The sequence below is a fragment of the Anopheles moucheti genome, chromosome 2, assembly GCF_943734755.1.
Source record: "Anopheles moucheti chromosome 2, idAnoMoucSN_F20_07, whole genome shotgun sequence".
Lineage (NCBI taxonomy): Eukaryota > Metazoa > Arthropoda > Insecta > Diptera > Culicidae > Anopheles > Anopheles moucheti.
In genome coordinates, this window is record NC_069140.1 from 12,362,053 (window position 1) to 12,384,584 (window position 22,532).

Here is a 22,532-nt window from a genome sequence, read left to right on the forward strand (position 1 = left end):
TGTTTGCTCGCTGTAAGTTGTCTGGGAAAATAAGGCAACGAGAAAATAGGAATAAATAAACAAAAACGGTGTCATTGGGGCGTGTAAATTGATAAAATTTTATCATCTAGCGACACGACCCTGCCTGCGGTTGAGACTGTTGGGGTTCAATTATAGGGCGGTATGTATGGCTGCCCTGGAGGAATTAGGGGGTGGTGGCAAGATGGTTATTATGCGGGGGGGAGGTGAGTAATTTATCGTTGTTCAATGTGCGGATGAAACAATTGCCAGAAGTGTCCCAGAAGTGTCGGCAATAGTTACGTGTCTTGTACTCTTTGTTCCGAGACTCCAAAACGATACATATAAATTAAGTGATTTCTACAAGGAAAATAGATTTTCCGAGTACTTCATAATAGAAAATAGTTAAATAAGAACTTCGAACCAAAATTTTTCCTTGAGCTATTATTTATTGCTTGCTACTGTTTACTCGCGGCACGACTACGGTTGACAACTGTCCTACCACGGTCAACCAGTTTTTCCATCCCCTGCGTGTACGGTACGGTCAAAAGATACCGGGAAGGTGTTTGCGACAGTTGGTTGATGTTAATTACTGACGAATCTAATTAAAAACCAGTGAACCAAAACGGAACCGATGAGCTTGTTTTCTGGGAAAAGGAAGGAAAGCATTTTCTTGTTTTACAACGTGGATATGGTACTTGCAGACAATATTCCCCATCCCATTAATCGTGTAAGAGATTTTGTTTTTACGGGGATGTTTTGAAAAGAAAGCGTAAAGTATGAGCTTAAAAAACATTAACTCGATAGAAGCATATTCCGTTTTGTGTGCAACAGAGGACAGTTTTTCAGCAGGAAAAGTTTTCTCTCGTGTACAATCATCTACGGTGCTATGTCGTGTGGAAATATTAAATTACAGTTTATTAAATAGATTGATTATTTTTTTATGGTAGATAGGCGGCGCTTTGTTCGAGAGCTTATTAAAGCTTTTTTAATCTGTTTATTCCTTCTTTATTTACAATACATTACATATTAGAATTTTTCCATGCTATTACATCTCTTTTCATGCATCTCAAGCCTGCGAAACCATTTATTTTTCATTTATTCCATCCCCACTTGCTCACTTTTGTTGCTCAACAAGTGTGAATGAATGTTTGATGTTTGCGGGGTTTCACATACTTTGCGGTGGATTGAAATTCACTTGAAGCGAATGAAGCACTGGCATTCGCGCCAAAGAGTGAATATTTTCTTAAAACTAGCGACAAACAAAACGCAACCGGATGATGCTTCATTGCATTCATGCGTTCGCGTACGGCGCGTTTCTGTGTGTTCGGACAGATGAATGGTATCGATGAAAAGGTAACAGGGGCGCAGACCCTTCTAATGCGCTGCCCATTCATGTTCTTACCTCGTGATCATATATTCGGAACGGACAAATGAAAACCGTTTACAGCCAGTGAATTGTTGGGGAATGAAGTTTTGTGAATGAATTTGAAAAAAGAAGCGCGCAAACGAACGTACGGGGTTGGTTATAAATTCACTATTACTGAAAGCTAGCTCATGCAGCGTGAACAATTATTGTTAGTTTATTGTAATTGTTATCTACTGTATTAATATAATAATGTTAGATAAATGTATTTTGTTTATGTGTTAACTTTATCCTAAGCCTAATATGTAATATAATTATTTATCTTTAGTTTCTTCTTGACGTAATGATCTTAGTAAGTCATGCCTGTCATTTCTGGCCTACTAGACTTATTTTACTCTGGGGGGATTGTTAAAAATGGCGTTTTGGACCGGTCCGTTCGTGTGAAGACCTTCGCCGTTACTATCATGCCACCGGACCGCTGGTTTATAGATCACAACCACAATCTCATCTACAACAATAGCACCGGACCAAAATCAACACACAAAACAATAGAACAGACATAACGATTACAACAACGATAGACAAACCGACAAACAACACAGACATACTCCAACATCCAATACAACCGAGTATGCCCGGGATAAGGCAAATCGCAAGGAGGAAATGCCTTGTGACAATTGTTATTATCGCTCAACACAAGCGGTGTTGAAAATACGGCATTGCCGTCATAATATAAATTAAATAAATAAAATAAAAAATCTATTATGATTCAATAACATATTTGATAAACAATTATATTTGATAATTTGCATGATTTTATAATTACATACAACAAATATAATACTATCAAGAGTATATTTCATTGCAATTTTAACATAAAATATATATATATATAGAATCATTATTTCTTCTACTAACATTGGTCGACGAGTTCGTACGTTACGCGTTACGCGTTACGCGTTAAAGCCTTGTGGTAAACCAATATAACAACATTTTATTACAAAAGTATACAATCCGGTTCCGGTTTAATCACGCAAAGCCGATGTAAACATTTTGCCATGTGGGTGAAATCCTACAAACGCAAAACGATGTTATTCCTACCAAATGAGCAAAGCTGTTTAACTTTCCAGCTTTTGCCAACAGGCGCGTTTGGTTTTACCACGAAATTTTCAGCAATATTATTAAGACAGCGGATGTCGAGATGTTAAAGTTTGTGCACAATATTAACACTAATATTTGCAACTGGTTCAATCACGTACACAAAATGCTTACGGCACAATGCCAAGCCATTGTTAATCAGTCGAGACGTTTTAGCGTCAACACTTAACCTCATGCGTTGTTTACAGTTGTTTGTGGTGTTAAAATGATTCCTAAGTCTTTGCTAACATCCGCATGGTGCTATTTTTTTCGGGCTTCCCCGTTTCCAGTACGCATTCATCCAAACGTTTCTCTGTTCTGCATGTTCTCTCCTGCAGGCAAAGCGGTACCGTTCGTGGAACTAACGGTGGCGCACGCGAGTGTTCTAACGATTCTGGCAATATCCTTCGAGCGATACTACGCCATCTGTGAACCACTGAAGGCAGGATACGTCTGCACGAAGACGCGCGCCCTGCTAATCTGCCTCGCGGCCTGGACGGTCGCCGCCATCCTGACGAGGTAAAACTTAACCACGCTCTGCCGGCTTAACAGCCTCTTAGCATTTCGCGCCCCCACCCCCGGTCATGCCACCACACGATCACTCCAGGGCTGTCCTTTCAGCAAACTAACAATCATCCCATCCATCACCGCACGAGTGGTTACGGTGTTTGCTAGAGGTCGGCTAAATCATACCATCCCCATTGCCTGCCTTGCTGCATGCGCTTCCCCAGCTGTAACAAGCGTTACACGAGCTTTTCTGCACTCAATAATCAAGCGTTTCGTGTATTTGTGTGTGTGTGTTTGTTTGTTTTTATGTGTGCTTTGGGTTCTTAGTAGTGTATGTTGTGCTTATGTTTATTTATACGCTCCTCTATGTAGCATTATCATCCCGGACGCACCCTCTCGCGTTACGAATGTCATCGCCATGGTGAACCACCCCTTTTGAGCAACGGTCGATCGGATCGATCATGTTCATGTGCAGACAGTGGCCACTTAATCGAACAAACGAGTTAACTCTTGCAATCATCACCGGGGTATCTTCATCTCGTTACGTCGATCAATTGATTGATTGCAACGCTACCGAGGTGCTGCTGCCAGCAACGTATTGGCAACTCGTGCCGATGGTTTTCTTCGCTAGTAGCTTGACGGCACCGCACAGGACATCTTTCGTTGCCTGTCACTGTGTGACAAGTCTCGGACAAGAGTAATTGCTTCGTGGTACAGTCGGAGTGCTCCGGGTGGACACAAGATATCCGATACGGCTTGTCGGGTTTGTTGGAACCGTTGGGAAATCGGAGCATCGTGGCATTAGGAAGAATCTTTAAAAGGAGAATTGCATGCCGGGTGGGATATTGGGACCAATATTCCATTTGAAATAATCAAAATGAAGTCCCAAATTATGAAGTTACCCATTCGTTGTTGGTTTAGTAACTTTCTACACACTGCTAGATTTATTATCTTTTTGGGGGAAATGCTAATCTCTTGTTTTCAAAAAGAGACAGCGATGGTTAGTTAGTTACAGTATATCTTTATTGATTACAATTTCTAGATGGGACATCACAATGTTAATTTAGAGTAGTGGGTTCAATTAATAATCTTTCCGCAATGGTACATGTTTTTCTTTAGCGTAACCGGTGTTGAATTTTTATACTGGTCGTAGGAGATAATGATGTGAGAAAAATTATTTCCAAAAAAACTAACGTGTAGAAAAATAAAATTACTAACTATCTTACATCTAGAGAAACACCTAATCTACCTAAATTAAATTATCTACTAAATTACCTAGATTATCCAACTAGTAGCTGTACAAATGAATTTGATCGATATAATTTGTAATGGGATGAGAGTTTGTTCTTTTGTGCAGATCAATAGTGCGGTACCATGATGGAATATTTAAGATAATTTTTAGTAATTTGTGTTGACAAATTTGCAATTTCTTTAAGTTAATTTTGATGCAACTCTTCCATACGGGAGCAGCGTACAATAATAGCGCTCTGGAGCAAGCGTTGTCAAGATGCAATTTATTTTGCAGATTCAGTTTTGATTGTCTGTTTACCAGGAAGTACAAACATTTCAAGGTTTTTTTCAATTTAACTTACAGAATTTTCTAAATGAGATTTAAATGTAATGCGTTGATCTAAGGTTCCCTAAGTATTTTATATGATTTTTCCATGGAATGTCTGTTATATTTATTTTTAAACAACGTTGGGGACGTTTTCGTTTATTACTGGTACTGGTGTATTTAGTAAAGAAAATAGCTTCTGATTTATTTCAGTTTCCATTTGTTGCAAAATTTACCATACTTTTTTAACGCTTTGTTTAGCGATTTTATTATTGCTTTTGGTTGTTTTGATGACGATGTGATGGCAAAGTCGTCAGCGTATAGGTATTGTTCACAATTGAGACAGCGATGGAATTAAAGTGCGTTGCAAGGAAATTGATTCATAAATGTAAAAGTTCCAATAAATTTTCCACGGTTATAAACCGTAGAGACGTTTGATTAGTTTTCTTGTCTATTTGTGGGTTTTTTATGGTTTTCAGGAACTGAAAGTTTGCAGGTTTTTTTCCATCAAAACACTCGCATGGTCAAATGATTATTCAACATAACCCATCGAGTGGGAAGGAACACTACATCCCGTGACCATAAGTATCTGTTTTATTGTGCCCTCATTTATGTTGTGGACGATAAACATTTGAGTGTATCGTTGAGCGTTTGGATCATAACGGAATGACGTCCGAAGTGCATACAAACTGTAGTAATCAACAAAAAAAGAACTGTACATAAATGCTTTGTCGATCGACGGTTGCGGGTAACCATGGCACAAGCGTAATGACCGTTTCATAGAAGAAATCAATTTTTTCGGACGCGCAACTATAGAATGATTCGGCACACATTCTTCTTCTCCCAGCCCAAAAAGCGGTGGAAAGTTCCAGCGATGGTTGTGTTGGTGAAATATTTATTGCTGCGCGGGGGAGGAGGACGAATTCTAGCGTCCATTAGTGCCGACGCGACGAATATTAATGCAATAGCTTGCATTTCTTTTGCCACTCAATGTACCGTGAAGGCAATGGTGGCACGTCCATCGTGGTTGAGTAGCTGGCCGGTAACAGTTGGCTGTTGGTGGTGGTTCGCTTTGTGGTAGCAATATTTTTCCATCCTCACTTTCAAGCGACGCGTCCTTCTGTGTGATGGGTCGATTTTTCACCATCACGCGCACGATCGCGTTGTAAAAGGAGAAGAAAGAACTCGCACGCGGTATATTAGCAGTGCGAGAATGAAAAAAAAAAATCGTAAACAGCTTTCGAAGCAAAGGTCATGGTGGGTGTTGTAAGGAAATCTTCCAAATAAAGTTAGCCTGTGCTTGCAAACAAACGGTTCCGCTGTACCTTCTCCACAAGCCGGAAGGGATTAAAAGCCATTCTTCACAAGACGATGGTTGGCTAACAGCATTTTCCATAACTTTTCACCACCATAGAGTTTTCACGTGAGTTGTATGCTTTAAAAAAGATTTCCTACGCTACACATTCTGACGCGCTTGTGTACGGGGGGTGATGTCACATCACGCGCGCAAAATGTGTTGCAAGGATACCGTTCGCGTGTTAAGTAAATAGAGTTAGTTTACGCTGATCACGTCGTTTAAAGTTGATGTGCCAACGAGCGTTACGAGCCGAAACATAAAACGGAAAGCAACTGGCAACTGGCGTGTGAAGTTTCCGGGAAACAATCCTTCTTCATAAGAAATAACACAAAAAAAAAAACACTGGCAACAATGCACGTCATTGAAGTAGTTGAGAGATGAAACGGAGTACTTAGCCTTTTAGCATTCATGAAACGACTCTTTAATCCTTTTTTCGCTCTCTTTTGTGTGTGTACCCCCGTTTGTGTATTTGCTTCAGTGTTCTTTGTTAAATTAATGGCTGCAAAACTAAGCCAAGTGAAGCTGCAAAGCGTTGACAGCTTTGCATCGGAGATGGGAAAAATTGTTTGAAGTTTTGAAAAACAAGTCTAAAGAAACGTTAAAATGCAATTGAAATAAATATAAATTATAAAAAAATCTTGAAACATAAAGAGAAAACCCGCGAAAGCGTTAGCACGGGAAAACAAGTTAGTCAAAAGAACAAGTTAATTAGAGGTGAAAGGTACAAGTTGCTTACGTTAGCCGGTGAACCGAAAACATTCAGCGGGATACTTAATCAGTGTATCTTTATTTAATTACTGGTGACAATAATTGGCCACACTGCAGTTTCAAGTGAACAGTGAAACGGTATGTTTCCGAAAGCAATAACCAATCGAAAGGAAAGCTTTCCTCTGTCATGTTTTATGTTGCTTGTTCCGTGTGGAAAGTAATTACGTTAGTTTATAGATTTTTTTTGTCGCTAACTGCTTATGTTGCACATTTTGCGCGCGTGTGTGTATGTCTCTCTCCCTCTTTTCCTGTCACATTTTCTTCATTTTCTCAACGATAAAGTTCCTGAAGCTGAAGCGGGGGGCGAAATAATAATAACACGCTTCTCGCGAAACGGAACGTCCAACCGTTTCGGATGTAATTATGACAGAAGGACCAGAGCCAGCCAAAACTTATTTATTGGTGTGCTTTAATTGATCAATTTCATTTGAAGTTTTGCAGAGACGCTCGGTAAATGCGAACGGGCGAAGAGTTTTCATTTTTCATTAAATAAACGCTTGCGGGAACGAATGGTTGTTTTGCAGTTCCAAGGCGCACTGAGCGGTGAAGAGATATAGGACCTAATGCAGTGGTTGGCAAGCTTTTCACAGCAAAGTGCAAAAAAGATATATTATAATAGTAGACATGAAATGAGCCGTAATGAGCTGAATTATTAAATTAGATGCTAATATTAAATATAAATTTATAATTTAATATTTATTCTAGCGTGTCATGGACTACATTCAAACATGTTCTTAAATTTGAAAATCTTAATTGAAAGATAAATTCTTTTTGGAAAAAATATAATTCAGGCGTTCCTAAAGAAGGAAAGATTTTATTTAACAAGCATACTCTAAATTCAACATTGTTGAATCTACTAGAAAGGCTTGTGTGTCGCGCAACCATATTGCCGATATTTTGTTTACAGTGCAGAGTGAAGGATTTAAAAGATCTTCGATTGTTTATAGTTAACAATTGATAAGAAGCTCAGTTCAGAAGCTCTTGTAGTTCCTATATTAAGTTGTTAAACTATTAATACAGCAAAAGCTTAAGGTAACCGATCCATCTGAATGCAAAGTCTATCAAAAGATCTCAAATTCTCACTATTTCGTAGGACTTATTCAAATTTTCTAAAAAGTCATCGAGATCGTACAACTGCAGCTCATACAATTTCAGGAACTATTATAATAGTGCCGAAGAGTCGAACTATGCTGACCACTGACGTAATACATTTAAAGAAGTTTTCCCGGATAGTGCAGAAAAACGGAAGAAATCACATTTTCAAAGTATTTTTTTTTCTAGATTCCCACCAGTATTGCCCTTTGCGACATTTGGGTGCCCTTTTGCGTTGCTTTTATGGCTCGTTTGCTTCAGTTTGCACCAGTACAGCTTGCTGTGTTGCTGTTGAAAGAATGATGATTTAACGCTTTGGTGAAGTGGCTGGCCAAATGAAGGAATGCTCATTTTATTCATTAGACGCCTTCTGTTCCCAACGCGTTTCTTTTAGTTTCTCGCCAAGTCTACATTTTCCATGTAGACAACGGCGGTTGATTGTTAGCATAACCACGGTCAACACTCGCTCGCAATCATCGTACAGGTTTTCGGCTCGGACCGCGAACGATCTAGTGGATGAAAAATGGCTAATACTAGCGCTGGGGGGTGGGAATGATGTTTGATGCATAAAAGATGATCCGAGCGTAACTCAAGTTCTGCACCCGGGTGGGTCTCTCTTTCGCACACTCGCAGCGATGCAAGGGATGAAAGTCGATTGCTAAATTCGATGACGGGATTATAATACCGGTTATCACGGATTATTACCTTCCCGGGCAGCGTGGAGCATCGCGAAAACGAAACGAAACAATCGACCACGACAGACCACGAGCTGGGATGCAATTAAAGAGAAATGATGAGGCGAAAGCAAACGGAATCGTTAATCGAACGAATGATGATGATGATGATGATGTCCGAATGATGCGGGAACGGCATCGTACGGTATCGAAATAAATCTAGATCCAGCACAGCACTGGCCAAACGCGGTATGCGTTCGCACTGAGAGGGAATAAATCGTAGCGATAGAAAACCACGCCGAAACGATCGATCCGATCGGCGTTACGAAAGTGAACGAAATTTATAGCTCGTGGGCTCGTTTAGAAGTGAACGAGCTTGATAAACATCGTCAACATGTTCCCAGGTTGGACGAGCGTCGTTGGTACGAGCGACCGAAAAAGCATAAATTGTAGCGATGGACACATTTTATGCTCGTAGAAGCTGCGCTTCGAGGGCCACGGACAGCCGATCTGCTGTACTAACCACATCGCATCTGGTGGTGAGTGTTTGCTCGGGTATATATCTGACCTATATATGCACGGAGTCAGTGCGTGTGCACTCATTGGATACACAGACAGCTCTGACAGCCATAATTCATCTGACATCTCGGTTTCTGTTGGAGCACCACCAGTTCCTGGTCGGTATCGCCTTATCAATAGAACAACCAGCCCCAAAGCATCTACTGTAGCTTTTTCCTCACATGACCCCGAGCTTCGAGTAGATCAATTTAGATTGGTAAGGAAGCTCATTTTCAATGTGCTTAGCAAAGGATTGATTGTGATGGATGGTGGTTAGGGTTTGCGTTCGCTCTCGCGTTGTGCCGTGCGGTATAACTGTCAACCGAACAGTACATTCGACGCCTGATCATTTGCTACAAGTGTATGGGTAGCTACAAATAACAGCCAACGAACGGTTTAAGGAGGATTGTGTTAATTAGAACGCCTGTCAGCTAACAAAACTCACCACACTCCTTCCAGCTTCGCTTCACGTTCCATCAGCAGCTGTGCTGTGAGCTTTTTTCAACACAAAAACTGCGTTGGCCTACAAAGCGTCGTAAATGGTGTATCGTAGATGACGCAGCCGTCGACTCGATTGTTTTGTTGGTCTTTTCAGTGTGCGAAACGGAACCAGACTTGCGTAGGGTGTCCTTTTTTAGGCGCGTTTCGCATCATTCGCTGTCATTCATTGCCTAGCGTTAGGCGTAACGGCACAACTCGTTTTTCAAACCAACTCGCTGCCCGACTGAATTGAGGTTAAACAATCATCAGATGATTTCTTGCCCCTGTTATACGGAGGGCGGTGCATAACCAAATGCTTCTTCCCACCGCACGCGGAAAAGCTCGTTGTTTTTATCCGGAAAAAAGGAAAAGTAATATGCGCCTAAATTTAGATAACCCGCCTATTCGTTTCGATCGCAAACGTCATTTTTTGGCTGCTTCTTCCATTTGGAGGTTTTTTGCATCTGTTTTTTTTTCTTTATGTTACCATTTTTTAGCCTACCCTCGGATCGTTCTGAGGATGTTCCCCGTTTTAGGGGCTCGTTAGGGCATTGTTCTGTATTGTCACCCCCTGTATCTAGTTCGCTGTTCGGTGGCTTTTTTCCCTTTACTGTCGTTGATGTTGGCCCACCCAAACCGGCCAGCGGAGCAGTAAACAATGCGTGGAAAATCAACATTGAAAGGAAGTAAAAAATCGACTCGATATTACCATCTCTCTTGGGTGCGTTGCTCCTTCATCTGATTCCTCACCCTGAACCGCCCGATGTTCCGGATCACTGACTGTGTGTAAGTGCTGGGCTGTGTGTATCCGTATGTCCATCACAGATGGATGTACAAATGGATTGGAAAATTGAGCAAACTGTACCAAAACACGTCGCAAACGCTCGGTGGATGGATTGTATGGAGCAGCGGAAAAACAGTGATGGCGGAAGATAGACCACCCGGAACATAATTTGGTTTCGGGCATCAAATTTCAAGAGGCGTTGATTGACGTTGTCCTGTGACGGCGCCTTAAATCGTATGCTTACGCACCAAATCGTCGTGATTGTGTGTGCATGCTCTCCCCCCGCCTCTTCCCTTCCCCTCCATACCCCATCCTTCCGGTCCACCACACAAAAAAGCATAGAGAGGAAGAGGAACTGTTAGCGAATAGTAGACTCGAGTTTTCGGTTTTGTAGACGTTGGCAAGATTGAAGGATGTCGTTGGTGCGTACGCTTTATGCCCTTTTACACGCAGAAGGTTTTCCACACCGTTGGTTAGGGGCGTTTTTTTTTCGTCGAGGGGCTTAGGAAGTGTTGGGTTTCGCTCCTCCATCGATGTTGGAATAGAATTCGATTAAGGAGGCATCCGTATTGAATATCCCTTTGACGACTGGGCTACGGTAAATTGGAATTAGGACTTTCAGAGCGAGTTTATTTCGAATATTATATACTAATTGTTTAGGAGTATATAATGGGAATTAGAGGTTCCTAGGAAATAATCTCCAAGTTAATATACACACAAGTTAATATCTCGCTGTGTTAATATACTTGTAATTTATTGAGCTCTAATTGAGATCTTCCTATTTGTGGTCCATTACGAAGGGCGTTAATGTTTCAATTGGAATTTAACTAAAGGCTTCACTTCTATTTTGACCAACCGACTGTTTATTCTAATCCAGTGTGTGTGTGTATAAGATGAAAAGGCTGAAGACGATACTCTATTCCTGTTATCTCTTCACCGTACGAGACCCGGAAACGTTGAAAGCAGATGATGATGATGATCCCTTCAAGAAGGCCTATTTTTATTTCATTTTCTCTGGAGGACCACGGCCGCCGCATCCCATCGGGGGCACTGTATCCAAGTGCGCACCCTACACACCAAATCCGAACACAATCTCACTCCATAAAGCCCATCATTTACAGGATTTCACTGGAAACGAACTTGATCGGCTGGAAAGTCCGGAACGTCCACGAAAGGAAATCGGCTTCACGTTTTGTAGCACTTGCGGCCCGGATGTGTATGTTGCTGGGCGATGTTAGGCGTATGCGTACGGAAAATTTACGGCCGGCGGGCCAAAGACGGGCCGTTGTTTGGGCGTTTGCTGATTGAATTCATGGGATCCTCCGCAAAGGGTGGTTTTATTTTCTCTGCCCCTTTTCCGCACCGTTTAAGGTGCCCCCCCCCCCCACGAGCGGAGGCTTTTGGGGGCTAGTGTAGCAGCTTTTGTGCTGTTGTCTGGTGCTGTTTCGGTATTTTATTTCGGCAATCGCTTGCGACACGAGCATTTGCTCAAGTGGTTGTCGCGCCGCTTTGGAATGGCGGTTAACACGCGCGACCATGGCGAGCAAAAAAAAATCCTGGGGGAAAGCACAAAGGAGGCAACGAGAAAAGAACCGTGAAGTGGATGATTGCATAGATTTGCTGAAGAGGTTCGTTCACCCGACACCCGATAGGGCAACAGGCCCACCCAACATCACCACAACAGCTGATTGCGAGAGATTAACGGGAAGCAACGAAAGGGGATACTGGATTAAGGGATACGGCACAATAAAGAAAATCCAACATAGCAAACATAGAAAATAAAAAACAGGAAGGGCTATCACGGTAGTTGGGCAGAAAAACGGTCCAGTACAAGAGGAAGAGAGAGAGAGAAAAACCCCAAAGAAAAAAAATGCACATTGAAATGTAATGCGACTATGGGTTTTCGCATCGAATTTGTTCGACGAAGAAAAAAAACAGCACAAGCACACTTAAAAGTGTGAAAGGAATTTCGATTTCGCTTCGATTCATTGTTGTTGAGTGGAAATTGATAGCGAATGGTGGGATCGATATTGTGGGGGAAAACAAACAGCAAAACATGATAAATGCGCTGACAAAGCGTATCGGTTCGAACGCAAAGCGTCGCAAGGCGAAATGGCGGTGTGACATTTCAACGTTGATCGGTTGGTTATTTGTCATTTCCATGCCCGGGGGATGTTGTGCGTATCATGAATAATCGCAAGCAGAAGAATTAGTTGAAAGTTCATCGGGAAGCTGTTGAGTTTATTGTTGCAGTGGAAATTAATTTGAATTGCCGTTGCCCTTGTTTGACGTTAAGAAGGAATTGTGAAATATCGTTCATGTACTATCAACTACCATGCGCCTCCATCATACTTTTATATGAATTTACATGATTATTTTATATATAAGTAAGGATATTCTAATAATATATACCACCCCATACATTTGTTACTAATAGTGCTTCTTTTCAAGGTTAAATTAAATTTAATTATTTAAGAGCAGATTATTGCTTTCCAAACACATGTGAACTGTACGACAATCTTTTTCGCAACTGTATTACACATAAGCGGTATATAACTAATAGTTTACTTTTATTGTGATAAATCCATCGGTGTGCCACATTCTAACTGTCGCATAATTATAATAAAAATGGTTATACGGGGTCCATATACTAATCTGGGTCTGTGAGGTCACAAAACCATAACAACTGGACAGAACCATAAAACCCTCTAAAATAGAATATGGCGTTAAGGTTGATAAACGGACGGGCAACGGAGGTCACAGTGCTCGCAGGAAGAAAGCAATAACACCGGACTGCTGGCCAGTGAAGAATGTTATGCTGCTACTGCTGATATAAACTGCTGAAATATTCTTCATTTGCATTCCAGCTGGAACTAGCCGAAAGAGTGTCGCAGGCATTTCTATTATCACTGCTAACAGGAAAGATTTTTAGCGCATTCGCTATGCGTAGGACACATTGTTTCATTGCCAGATTTCGTTGGAATTCAGCTGCAGATATTCGCATCCGTAAATTCCTCGGACGAACGGAATGTCGGTCATTAAAAATTTGTAATACCTTTGCATGCGCGTTCGTTGCTCGAACTAATTTAGCTGTACACTCATCCGTATCCGTATTGGCGACGATAATCAAGCAACAGGGAATGGCAGCGACGATCATGTCATAATTTGAGTGGTGATCAAATGAAGCTGGCCGCGGCCTTTGTCTGCCATCAAAACCGGTAGAACCGGAACTGCCATTTGCGGTGACGAAACAATTTACAAGTGCGGCCAAATCCGTGTTCGGCTGATTTTTTTTTTATTTATTGTCGCAAAAGGCCAATGTGGAATGAAAGCAAAGCAAGAACATGCAATAACAATGTGTTTTTCCGTTTTTTTCGTGGTAGCTCCCGTTGAGACAGAAAAAAAAACCGTCATCAAGCTGCTTAAAATGGTTGTGATGAATAATTGTCATTCCATCTTATTAACGACCGTCAATGTGTCAGATTTGTGTTTTTTTGGGTTTTGCTGTCGTGGTGATGAGACGATGATCGACCGTTCGTGAATAATTTGTCAAGGTGACTCTCTGCATGATAAAAGTGATTTATCACTTATCATGCTAGATAAAAAAGAAACTTCATACGCAAAGCAATAACAGGTAGCCATCATCGTCAGCATCGTTTATAGTTTGAAGTTGAGGAGTTAGCTATTAATAAGCTCAATATATTCTGTATTTCTGAGTCCTAAATTCTCAAATTTAAAAATCTTCGTCAATAATCGTTTTTCGTAAATCGTTAAAATCCGGTTTTTCTCGGGAGCTACCAGAAAATACATAAAAAAGCTCAAATATTTACAAAGTTTCGTATGAAAACGATGCGTTACTCTGTTCGGAGTGGTACAACAACTCCTTCAACGACTCCTATGCCCGTCCGCTTCCTTTTTCGCTTTGGTGTGTGGTTTTCCTGTGTGTTTGTGTGTGTGTGTTTGTGTATACTTTCCTCCCTCTTCATTCTCCGCCTAATTCCGCTGTTAATCGCCATCGTCCATCCGGGCAGTCCGATCCTTTTCTTCGCCGAGTACAGCGTGCAGCCGTACCTGGACGGGAGCCGGGCCGCCATGTGCCTAACGAAAGCGTCCAACGGCTGGACGTTCACCTTCTTCCTGATGACGATCTCGCTGTTCTTCGTGCTCCCGCTGGCCATTCTGGTCGTGCTGTACGCGATCATAGCCCGCAACCTCATCGCCAGCGATCGGTCGCGGCTAAAGATACGGCTAAGCAAACCCGAACTCAGCCACAAGGCACGCAAGCAGGTCGTGCTGATGTTGGGCGCGGTGGTGCTCGCGTTCTTCACCTGTCTGCTGCCGTTCCGCGTGCTGACCCTGTGGATCATACTCGTGCCGGAGGAAACGTTCCAGCAGCTAGCGCCCGAGCGCTATTACAACCTGCTGTACTTTAGCCGCATCATGCTCTACCTCAACTCCGCCGTCAACCCGATCCTGTACAATCTGATGTCGTCCAAGTTCCGCAAAGGGTTTCTGCGGCTGTGCAGCTGCACGGACTGTGGCCCGAGCGGAGCGCACGGTCGCCGAAAGGGTCGCAATAGGTCCGCCACCTTTACCACCACGACCACCACAACCACGACGACGACGAGTTCCACCTTCGGTGGACACCCGTCGGCGGGACTCGGGTGCGGGTTCGACCCGAGCACGGACGGCCACCCAATCGACCGGAAGAATGGGTCGAGAAAGCTCACATTATCGTTGGACGATTTGCGCCTTCAGCTGCCGACGGAAAGGTCCTCACCGCCACCCCCGCCGTCCTTCTACCGTCTCAATCTGGTCCGGCAGTACTCGAGTCCGCTGCTTGCCTTCTCTTCGCCGGCCCCTGTCCGACCACCGCCGTGCCACCGTGGCGCATTTAAGCGTCAGTTTAACGTGACCTTCGACGAACCGGCCGCACTGCTTGCGACGGCCGAAGCCGAACAGCTACTGCTACGCATCGAACATCCCGAGCCGGATCCCGATGCATCGGTGCTATTATCCCGCCCCCAAGCATTGCGTAATCCGCTCCGGATCAAGCTGCCACGGTTCGGTGCCCGCCGGCCGGTAGCGAACGGTGATCGGCGGGCGGCCACGATGAAGCAGCTGTCGCTGGACGAAAGTTTACTGACGGCGGCGATTGCTGGGCGAAAAGTTTGACAATTTCACCGATCCGATGCTGGTTCGATTAGGTGTTTGACTAACGAACCGGATGTACGGTCGGGACGGAGTACGCAGGGTGGTACGCCGGGTCGGACTGGGACGTCCCGCGGTGTCGCTTTTGCGGTCGTCGTCAGTCGTTTCTAATTGAGTTTCGTTGTTTCGCCACGGTACACAACCCCATCCGGACGGGTGGTCCTCGATGTCTCGACCAGCCCGACCAGGCCAGGTTTTCGGGGCCTGTGAAGGTCGAGTCAATGAAGAGGGACACGGTATGCCCGACCGGTCACTGACCTTCCCGACACAAGACGCGGTTCGGAGACGCGGTTCGCCGTTCTTTGAATTCCAAGTCAAGTGTGTCGTAAAAGGTAATCAACAATAGCAAACGGACAAGGACGACAGCACGACCATTAAAGGGCCGGAAGCGCAACGTATGGAACACCGTTTCGTCACACCCCCTTTTGCGGTCCGGGGGAAAAAAAACACCCAAACGTCGGCACCCATAATCGTCACCCGGTAATAAGCTGTACCCGTTATCGTTAAGCCATGTTTTAAGGGATTTCCTCTTTTCCTGTGCGGGTTTCGGAGAGGCGAGCTGGGAGAACCGATTTCCACCCCAAAAAAAAAAAAGAAAAACATAAACCCTTAAAATACGACAGTTGCTCATACCAAAAGACACACAAGCGAGAGAAGAGAAGAAGAAGAAAAAAGAAATATTCACACACACACAAAAATGTTCGCCAAATGACCATCCGTAAATGGTCGCATCGCATTTACTTAACCATTTCGTAAGTCCTAGTCCGTGCAACAGTGTGAATCGTGTGCAATCGCGTGGGAATGGAAAAGGAAAAGGAAGGCACGAATATGTAGCGATATTAATAGTACTTCCGGCCGGTGTTTTCCATGGTGTTTCCGTTTGGCAACCGGCAGAACAGATGCCGGCACAATGCGCAACAAACATTTCCCTTTGTAGTTGTTAGATTTTGTGTGTAATTTTATGTTGCGTTGAATCGATCAGCATGGTTTATGTTTTCCTCTGTTGATAAGTGTGCGAAACATTGTCGGGTAGATCGGGTTTTTGTTTTATGTTGTTGTGTTTTGTTTTTGTTTAGTTTGATGTAGTTTTAGGTATTTAAACAGTACGCATTAATTTTAAATGTAATCCATGCTGATGTATAAAAAATGTATCCAATAATAGTGGGATGATAGGGAGAAGAATGATTATTTATACACAAATAAAAGCTAGCCTAACGAACGACGAGCGTCGGCGACCGGAAGAGAACAAATAATGGTTGTTTGTTTTTCTTCAATTTTCAATCGTTAACACTGACTAGAAACCGTTTATGGATCGATTTGGAAGCAATAGATTAAAATCGTTCACGAAACGATGAACCTCGCGCTGGAAGAAACGCTTGTTTACATTCCCCGCTCGAGTGATTGAACTGTACTTGTTACTGACGGGAACAAATCGGAACACTGGTTCCGCCGTTTGTTGGATGATCACGCGAAGGTATGATCACCCAGGAGAGACTCTCGCGTAAATCTCAAGTAGAAGTGAAAGCGATCAAATCGTTTGGGTCGGGCGAGTAGGCTTTTATCCTGGCAAGCAGAATCAGTTCCCAAAGCGGACCTTTTTCCAATTCGATGGCAAACACAGCGACTCGAATAAGCACCAATCACGGTAAAGTTGCAAATACAAGTGAGTTTATTTAACAAAATTTCCTGCTTTTATAGTAACATTGTGTCTTGGAAGTTTTTAAGTGCAAATGAGATGGAAGAATTAGAATGCGATAGAAACTTTCATCTCGTTATTTATCACTATTGCCTTTTTACCTAAACGAGGTTTACATGAAATCAGGTATGCCATTTTATTGCACCTCGCTAGTCCGAGTGCATCTCGATTCGTATTATTTGCATAGGATATTTTGGTTACCCGCGCATGGCGCGCTCGCTAAGCCCTATTTCGCTTATTAGTTCAGGTGTTGCCTGATTACCCTTATCCGGTACGCTATCTGACCTACGAATCCTTGGGTATTTTATGACATTACCCTAATGGCGGTTAATGTTTACATGTTTCTCATAAGGCGTGTTTGTTATGAAGTTTAGTTCTTTTGGTTTTAGCCGAGGCGGCGATCTATAATTTGCTTAGGATTTTCCTATCCTTTATTACCTGTCCGTTGGGCGTGTACCTTGTATGCTTTACTTGTAACGTATCCTTACGTGTGTTATTCCACACCTTACGCCCACGCTTGGGCGTCGGACCTTATTGGTTTTTCTTTATCTATTTTCGTCTACGCGTTAGTCCTTTCCTGTTCTCTACGTTTCTTTACGTTCACCTTCTCCGATGCAGGTACGCTCGCTCGATTTACATTCGCGTTCGTAACAGTACTCATCGAATTTAGCTTCCGTCGCTGTTTGCACTGTTGCCCACTAGCTTCGGAGCGAGTGTCATTTATATTCCCAATCGTTCCATCTACCTCCTGCGGGTGAGGGGGATGTTTTACAACGCAAAACCCCTTGAAGCACATTCAGCGTGTCTGTTTAGCAGTAAACCCCAGCAGTAAACCTGTGCAACTGATGATATCGTCGTTAGTTAGTCCGGGGAGGAGCAGCACGATTATAATTTACCATCCGCTCCGGGTTTTGCAAATAGAAGCTGATCTGTTTATAGCCCTCATCACGGCGCAAACAGGGCTCTCGGCGGAAGATAAGCTGCCGGCTGGGTGAAGCAGTGAGATTGTTTTGATTTTGTTTAAATACTCGCCAAAAGCGATTCGTTACCGGTGGCTTGGAGCGTGAAAGTGAACGTGAAGCAAGCTAAACATTAGATTTCTATGCAAACACGATGCGTGAGCTTTAATTTCACGTTTACCTTCGCTTTGCGCAACCGGATTATGGCGGATCTGAAGTAAAACACCGTTTCGTATGTGATGTATGCGTTTCTGTGTCTTTCACAATTGGACATGATTTGTCACATTCACCGCTGCCAGCGGGATGACAAATATTTCAACACCTCCAGTGACTGCTCCGAGCTCCAGCGAGTTTGGCCTTTATCTAACGCAAAAAGGGACGCCCAGTTTTGGTGCACGTGTCCCACGAAGACAAAAGACAACAAAAAACAACAACAAGCAAGGCTTTTTTCGTACCACGAAAGGCAGGAAAAAAGTTATCTCCATGCGAGAGCCATTCCATCTATTATGGGACAGTTTCTGCGGCTGACAGTTTCCTGCTGCTGGTTACACTGTTTGGATACTGCTGCCCCTGTATCTGCTGGAGGTTGTTGTGTTTGATGCTTGAGTTTTGTAGTAGGTTTTTGGGTTTGCTGGTAGGCAGCTCATTTGAATTGCATGGTTTCCCAAATTCGAAATTATTTTACGCTACACTTCATTCACCATTCACCAAAGTGTGTTTAGGCGGAGCGAGTTGCAAGGGCGCAAGTAATAAAAAGGTGTAATAATATTTAAATTATTGTAAATATATCATCAATTAAACCTATTTTTATATTATGCAAGCTTTCTTTTTTCAGTAATCAGTACTCTTTACTTTAGATGTTTAGATAGTGATAGTTAATTAATTTGTAGCAACCCCAACAAGATTATCGTGTAATCACTCCTTAATTCATGCATTTCACTCCATCTGGCACGTATTAGTAAATGTTTGACAATTGAATGAAAGACTGACAAGAGTGCAGTACAGTAATGGCGCATGTAGTAGTAAACATCAAATGTCAATCATTCAAGACGTCATTATCAAGACGTGTTTATGGCAAACAAAATGGTAAGATATGTTAGGTGTAGCAAAGCATTTCTTATCTAAATTCTCCATCATCCTGTACAAAGGTTACATCTTTGCAAGTCACACATTCCATCCAACAGAACCCAGACACCAGCACCGAGGTAAGTAGCCAACATGACACTAATGTCATCGTGGAACACATCCCTTTCCTAAACACATTTATTCCCCAACGATTAACTGCAGAACGTGCTTCAGTGTAGCAGGAACTTCAGCGAGTGGTACAACCTTACATCTGAGAATGAAATATTATAGTTTTGTTGACACTTTGCTGGCGTGCTTTTCCGACTGGACGTGGTTCAATCCTAAAATGAAATGGACCGGTACGGGGGTTTCCTGAAACCGAAGGCCCCGTTTTCCGGCGAGCATTTCCCTTCGCCACGAAAAACACCATGCGTCTCCATTTCGAATATTCAGAACTATTCAGCCAGGCCGATGCTTTTGCGGTGCGGAAAGTTTTCGTTAAAAGGCATGCAAATAATGAAGGCATTTTAAAGGCAAGTGGCCGTAATTCAAATCTAGAACTAGTTCATGGTGGTTTGGAATTTGACACGACGTTTGCCGGTCGTGGCGTGGCGGGCTTTGGACGAGGATATCACTGTGAAGTGATGTGGAAAATGAAACAGTTGGAGGTTTTTTTTTGCAGAAGCAAAACTATTTCAAACAGACACATAGTGTAGATTGGCTTGCGACACAGTGTCGATTGGCCGTCCAAATAATTGTCCAAAGTGCCCTCGGTGCACCATAATCACACAACAGAATTCAATTATTCAACAAACCTCATTAAGGCGGCCTTTAGCAGAATAATTTGCAATTGAATGAGAGGCACAAAACCCTGCAGAAAAACTTCCACAATAAAATGCTTAACGGGGAATGTGTTAACTGATACCGTACGCGTGCTCAATTGCGAACAATGTGCGGCGCAATATATTGCCGCGAGGGGTTCGATAAAACGGCCTTCCCGAACCGGTGTGCCGTGCTCGAAAACTTCAAACCGGGGCTCTTATTTTTCCGTCCATTTTTCCGACCGGTCTCACACATTCGCTGTAAAGGCACGATTTCACCAACAAAAACTTTACCCCGGTGTAGAGATTAGAAAGTTTATTTTCGAATCCCCGTTTTCCCGTCCGTTTTTCCGCAGTGTATTCGTGTGATGGGAACTTGTTTTTCCCCCTTTTTTCCCAGACGCCATCAAAAAGACTTTCGTCCTGGAACGTTTTGTTCGGTGTGAAGCTGGCTGCGAGTTCATCTTGCCATGTAGGTATAGCACCGGCAAACTGTAAACCGATGCCCTAGCGTATCGGGACAATTTCCACAGACTCGCTTTGTAATAGAACGCCTGGATCGGGTAGTAGCTTTCCGGAGTGGCCGAACTTTTCGGGAACTTCGGCACGGACGGAGAACAATGCTTGACTTTTATCAATCCCGTCATCGCCCATTGCGACAAAATTAACGCACAAATGGAACGCGCGTTGGGTTGGGTGCGTGCCTGATGAGTGTGTTCATCGCATCGTCTTGCAGCCACACATATGACCAGGCATTAAAGATCCACTCGTTTTGCGAAGATGGGGAAGGTAACGTACGACGGGGTCGTATCACATTACGGGACGATGTTGCGTTCTAATGAGAAAGAACATTACGATGAAGACGCTAAAGGTTGCTACAGCCGCGCTGATCAACCCTTGCGTCTGAGACTGAGACAGCCGAGGAAATTGGCAATGAATACATTACCATGTCTAGGCGATGAAGGTTATAAGACACTCGACATTCTCTGACGACAAAATGACCAAATAATTCGGTTTGCCTGTTTCCGCTGAATGTGTTTTGTCGCATTATCTGGTTTAAGTCGTTCGAATATATATCGATTCGATTGGTGTAATAATATTCGCAAGTTGATTGTTTTTAGTTCGCTTTCGTGGGAAGGAAATGATATTTTCCTGAGTGAAAGTTATTGTTTAACTTGATAAAATGTATACCAAGTGAAACAACTCGCTCCGTTTAGTTTAGATAGTTCCCGGAAGGTGTAGTTATGGTCCACAAAGTAAGCTCAAACACAAATAGTAGATTTATTGTGCAACAGTAACACATCAGCAAGTGGAAACCATTTCCCAAGCGTTTGGTAAAATAATTTTCCAACTCGTCAAACGACTAACTTAAAATTAGCAAATACGTTTCACGCTGCTGCTGCTGCTTGCACACTCGCCTCACGTCCGTCTTGGGGTTCATTTCAGCAGAAAATTTCCAGTACACCACGAATGGGGATCCCATTTTCCATTGGATGGTTAATTGTTGGGACAAGGAAAAAAAAGAATACGCCTCGCCGGATGGCTTTTGGCATTTCCTTCCTTGCTGTGGAACCCTTCGTGGAACCAACGCTCAGCACTGCGCCACCATTGGGATGAATTAATTGAATCTGCCGCTTTTTGCGTGAAGAAATTAATTTAACGGCTGTTGCGGTGTCCCTTTGGCCCGGGTGTACCGGTTCCGGTTCGTGGCGGAGATGAGCGTACGCTGAAAGTTTTACATCACCCAAACAGGGAGAACGAGCACAAAACGTAAGGTCCGCTCGGGTCCGGAGACTTTGGGTCCTAGGGCAATGGTTGTTGTAGAGGCTGTACAACATAAGATTAGAAAGTTTATCATTATCGAAGTAACAGTAGCTTTCTCAATTGAAGGAAGGCAGTTTTGCAAAGGGAAACTCTATGAAGAATCTATGTTTTGGTATGTTGAGATATGCCAACATGGGAGCAACGTACACAGTGAAATCATCTCTTGATGCCATTCTATTTCGTTGTGTCTTTCGATTGTTACGCCTAAATGTATGCAATCGTGGCTACATGGTGTTGGTGATATTGGAGCGATAGTTTTAACTCAAAATTGCATACTGCCAGGGGCTTTCACTCAACAAACCATCGTTCAATCTTGATCTTAAAACCTGCATTAAATTAACAGGAAACCTTTTAATGAATTAATGAAGCATTTATTTAAATAGCATTATTTGGTACAAATATTCCCCTGTCATTCCCATGAAGTGCACACCTCTTTTTTTAAATTTTGAACTCGGACGCCTGAAGGTATGCAAAACATTTTTAATCGTATAATGCTGTCGTCTTTCGGGATTGATTCAAATACTGGATTGTTTTTGAAAATATTTTTTTATATTTAATAAATTAATATTATAAAATCAGTTAAAATTGCATAACTTCAGGCGTTTTCGACCAAATACTCATAATCTCTGTTTTGTAGATAGTTATAGTTGTGAAGCCAACTAGTTGCAATCTTTCATGTAC

At 42.9% G+C, this 22,532-nt stretch overlaps 1 protein-coding gene across 2 annotated transcripts in view; it reads left to right on the plus strand.

The window, feature by feature from the left end:
- The window catches only part of LOC128310715 (growth hormone secretagogue receptor type 1-like), a 36,512-nt gene that overhangs the window by 11,896 nt on the left and 2,084 nt on the right, over nt 1–22,532 (plus strand). The window contains exons 3-4 of one of the 2 annotated variants that reach the window (XM_053047432.1): nt 2,839–3,019; nt 14,307–16,608. In XM_053047432.1, coding sequence (XP_052903392.1) covers nt 2,839–3,019; nt 14,307–15,450 — 1,325 coding nt within the window. In that variant the 3' untranslated portion in view covers nt 15,451–16,608. Of the gene's footprint in view, nt 1–2,838; nt 3,020–14,306; nt 16,609–22,532 lie in introns of those variants that run through there. The other variant, XM_053047424.1, reaches the window with a different exon arrangement.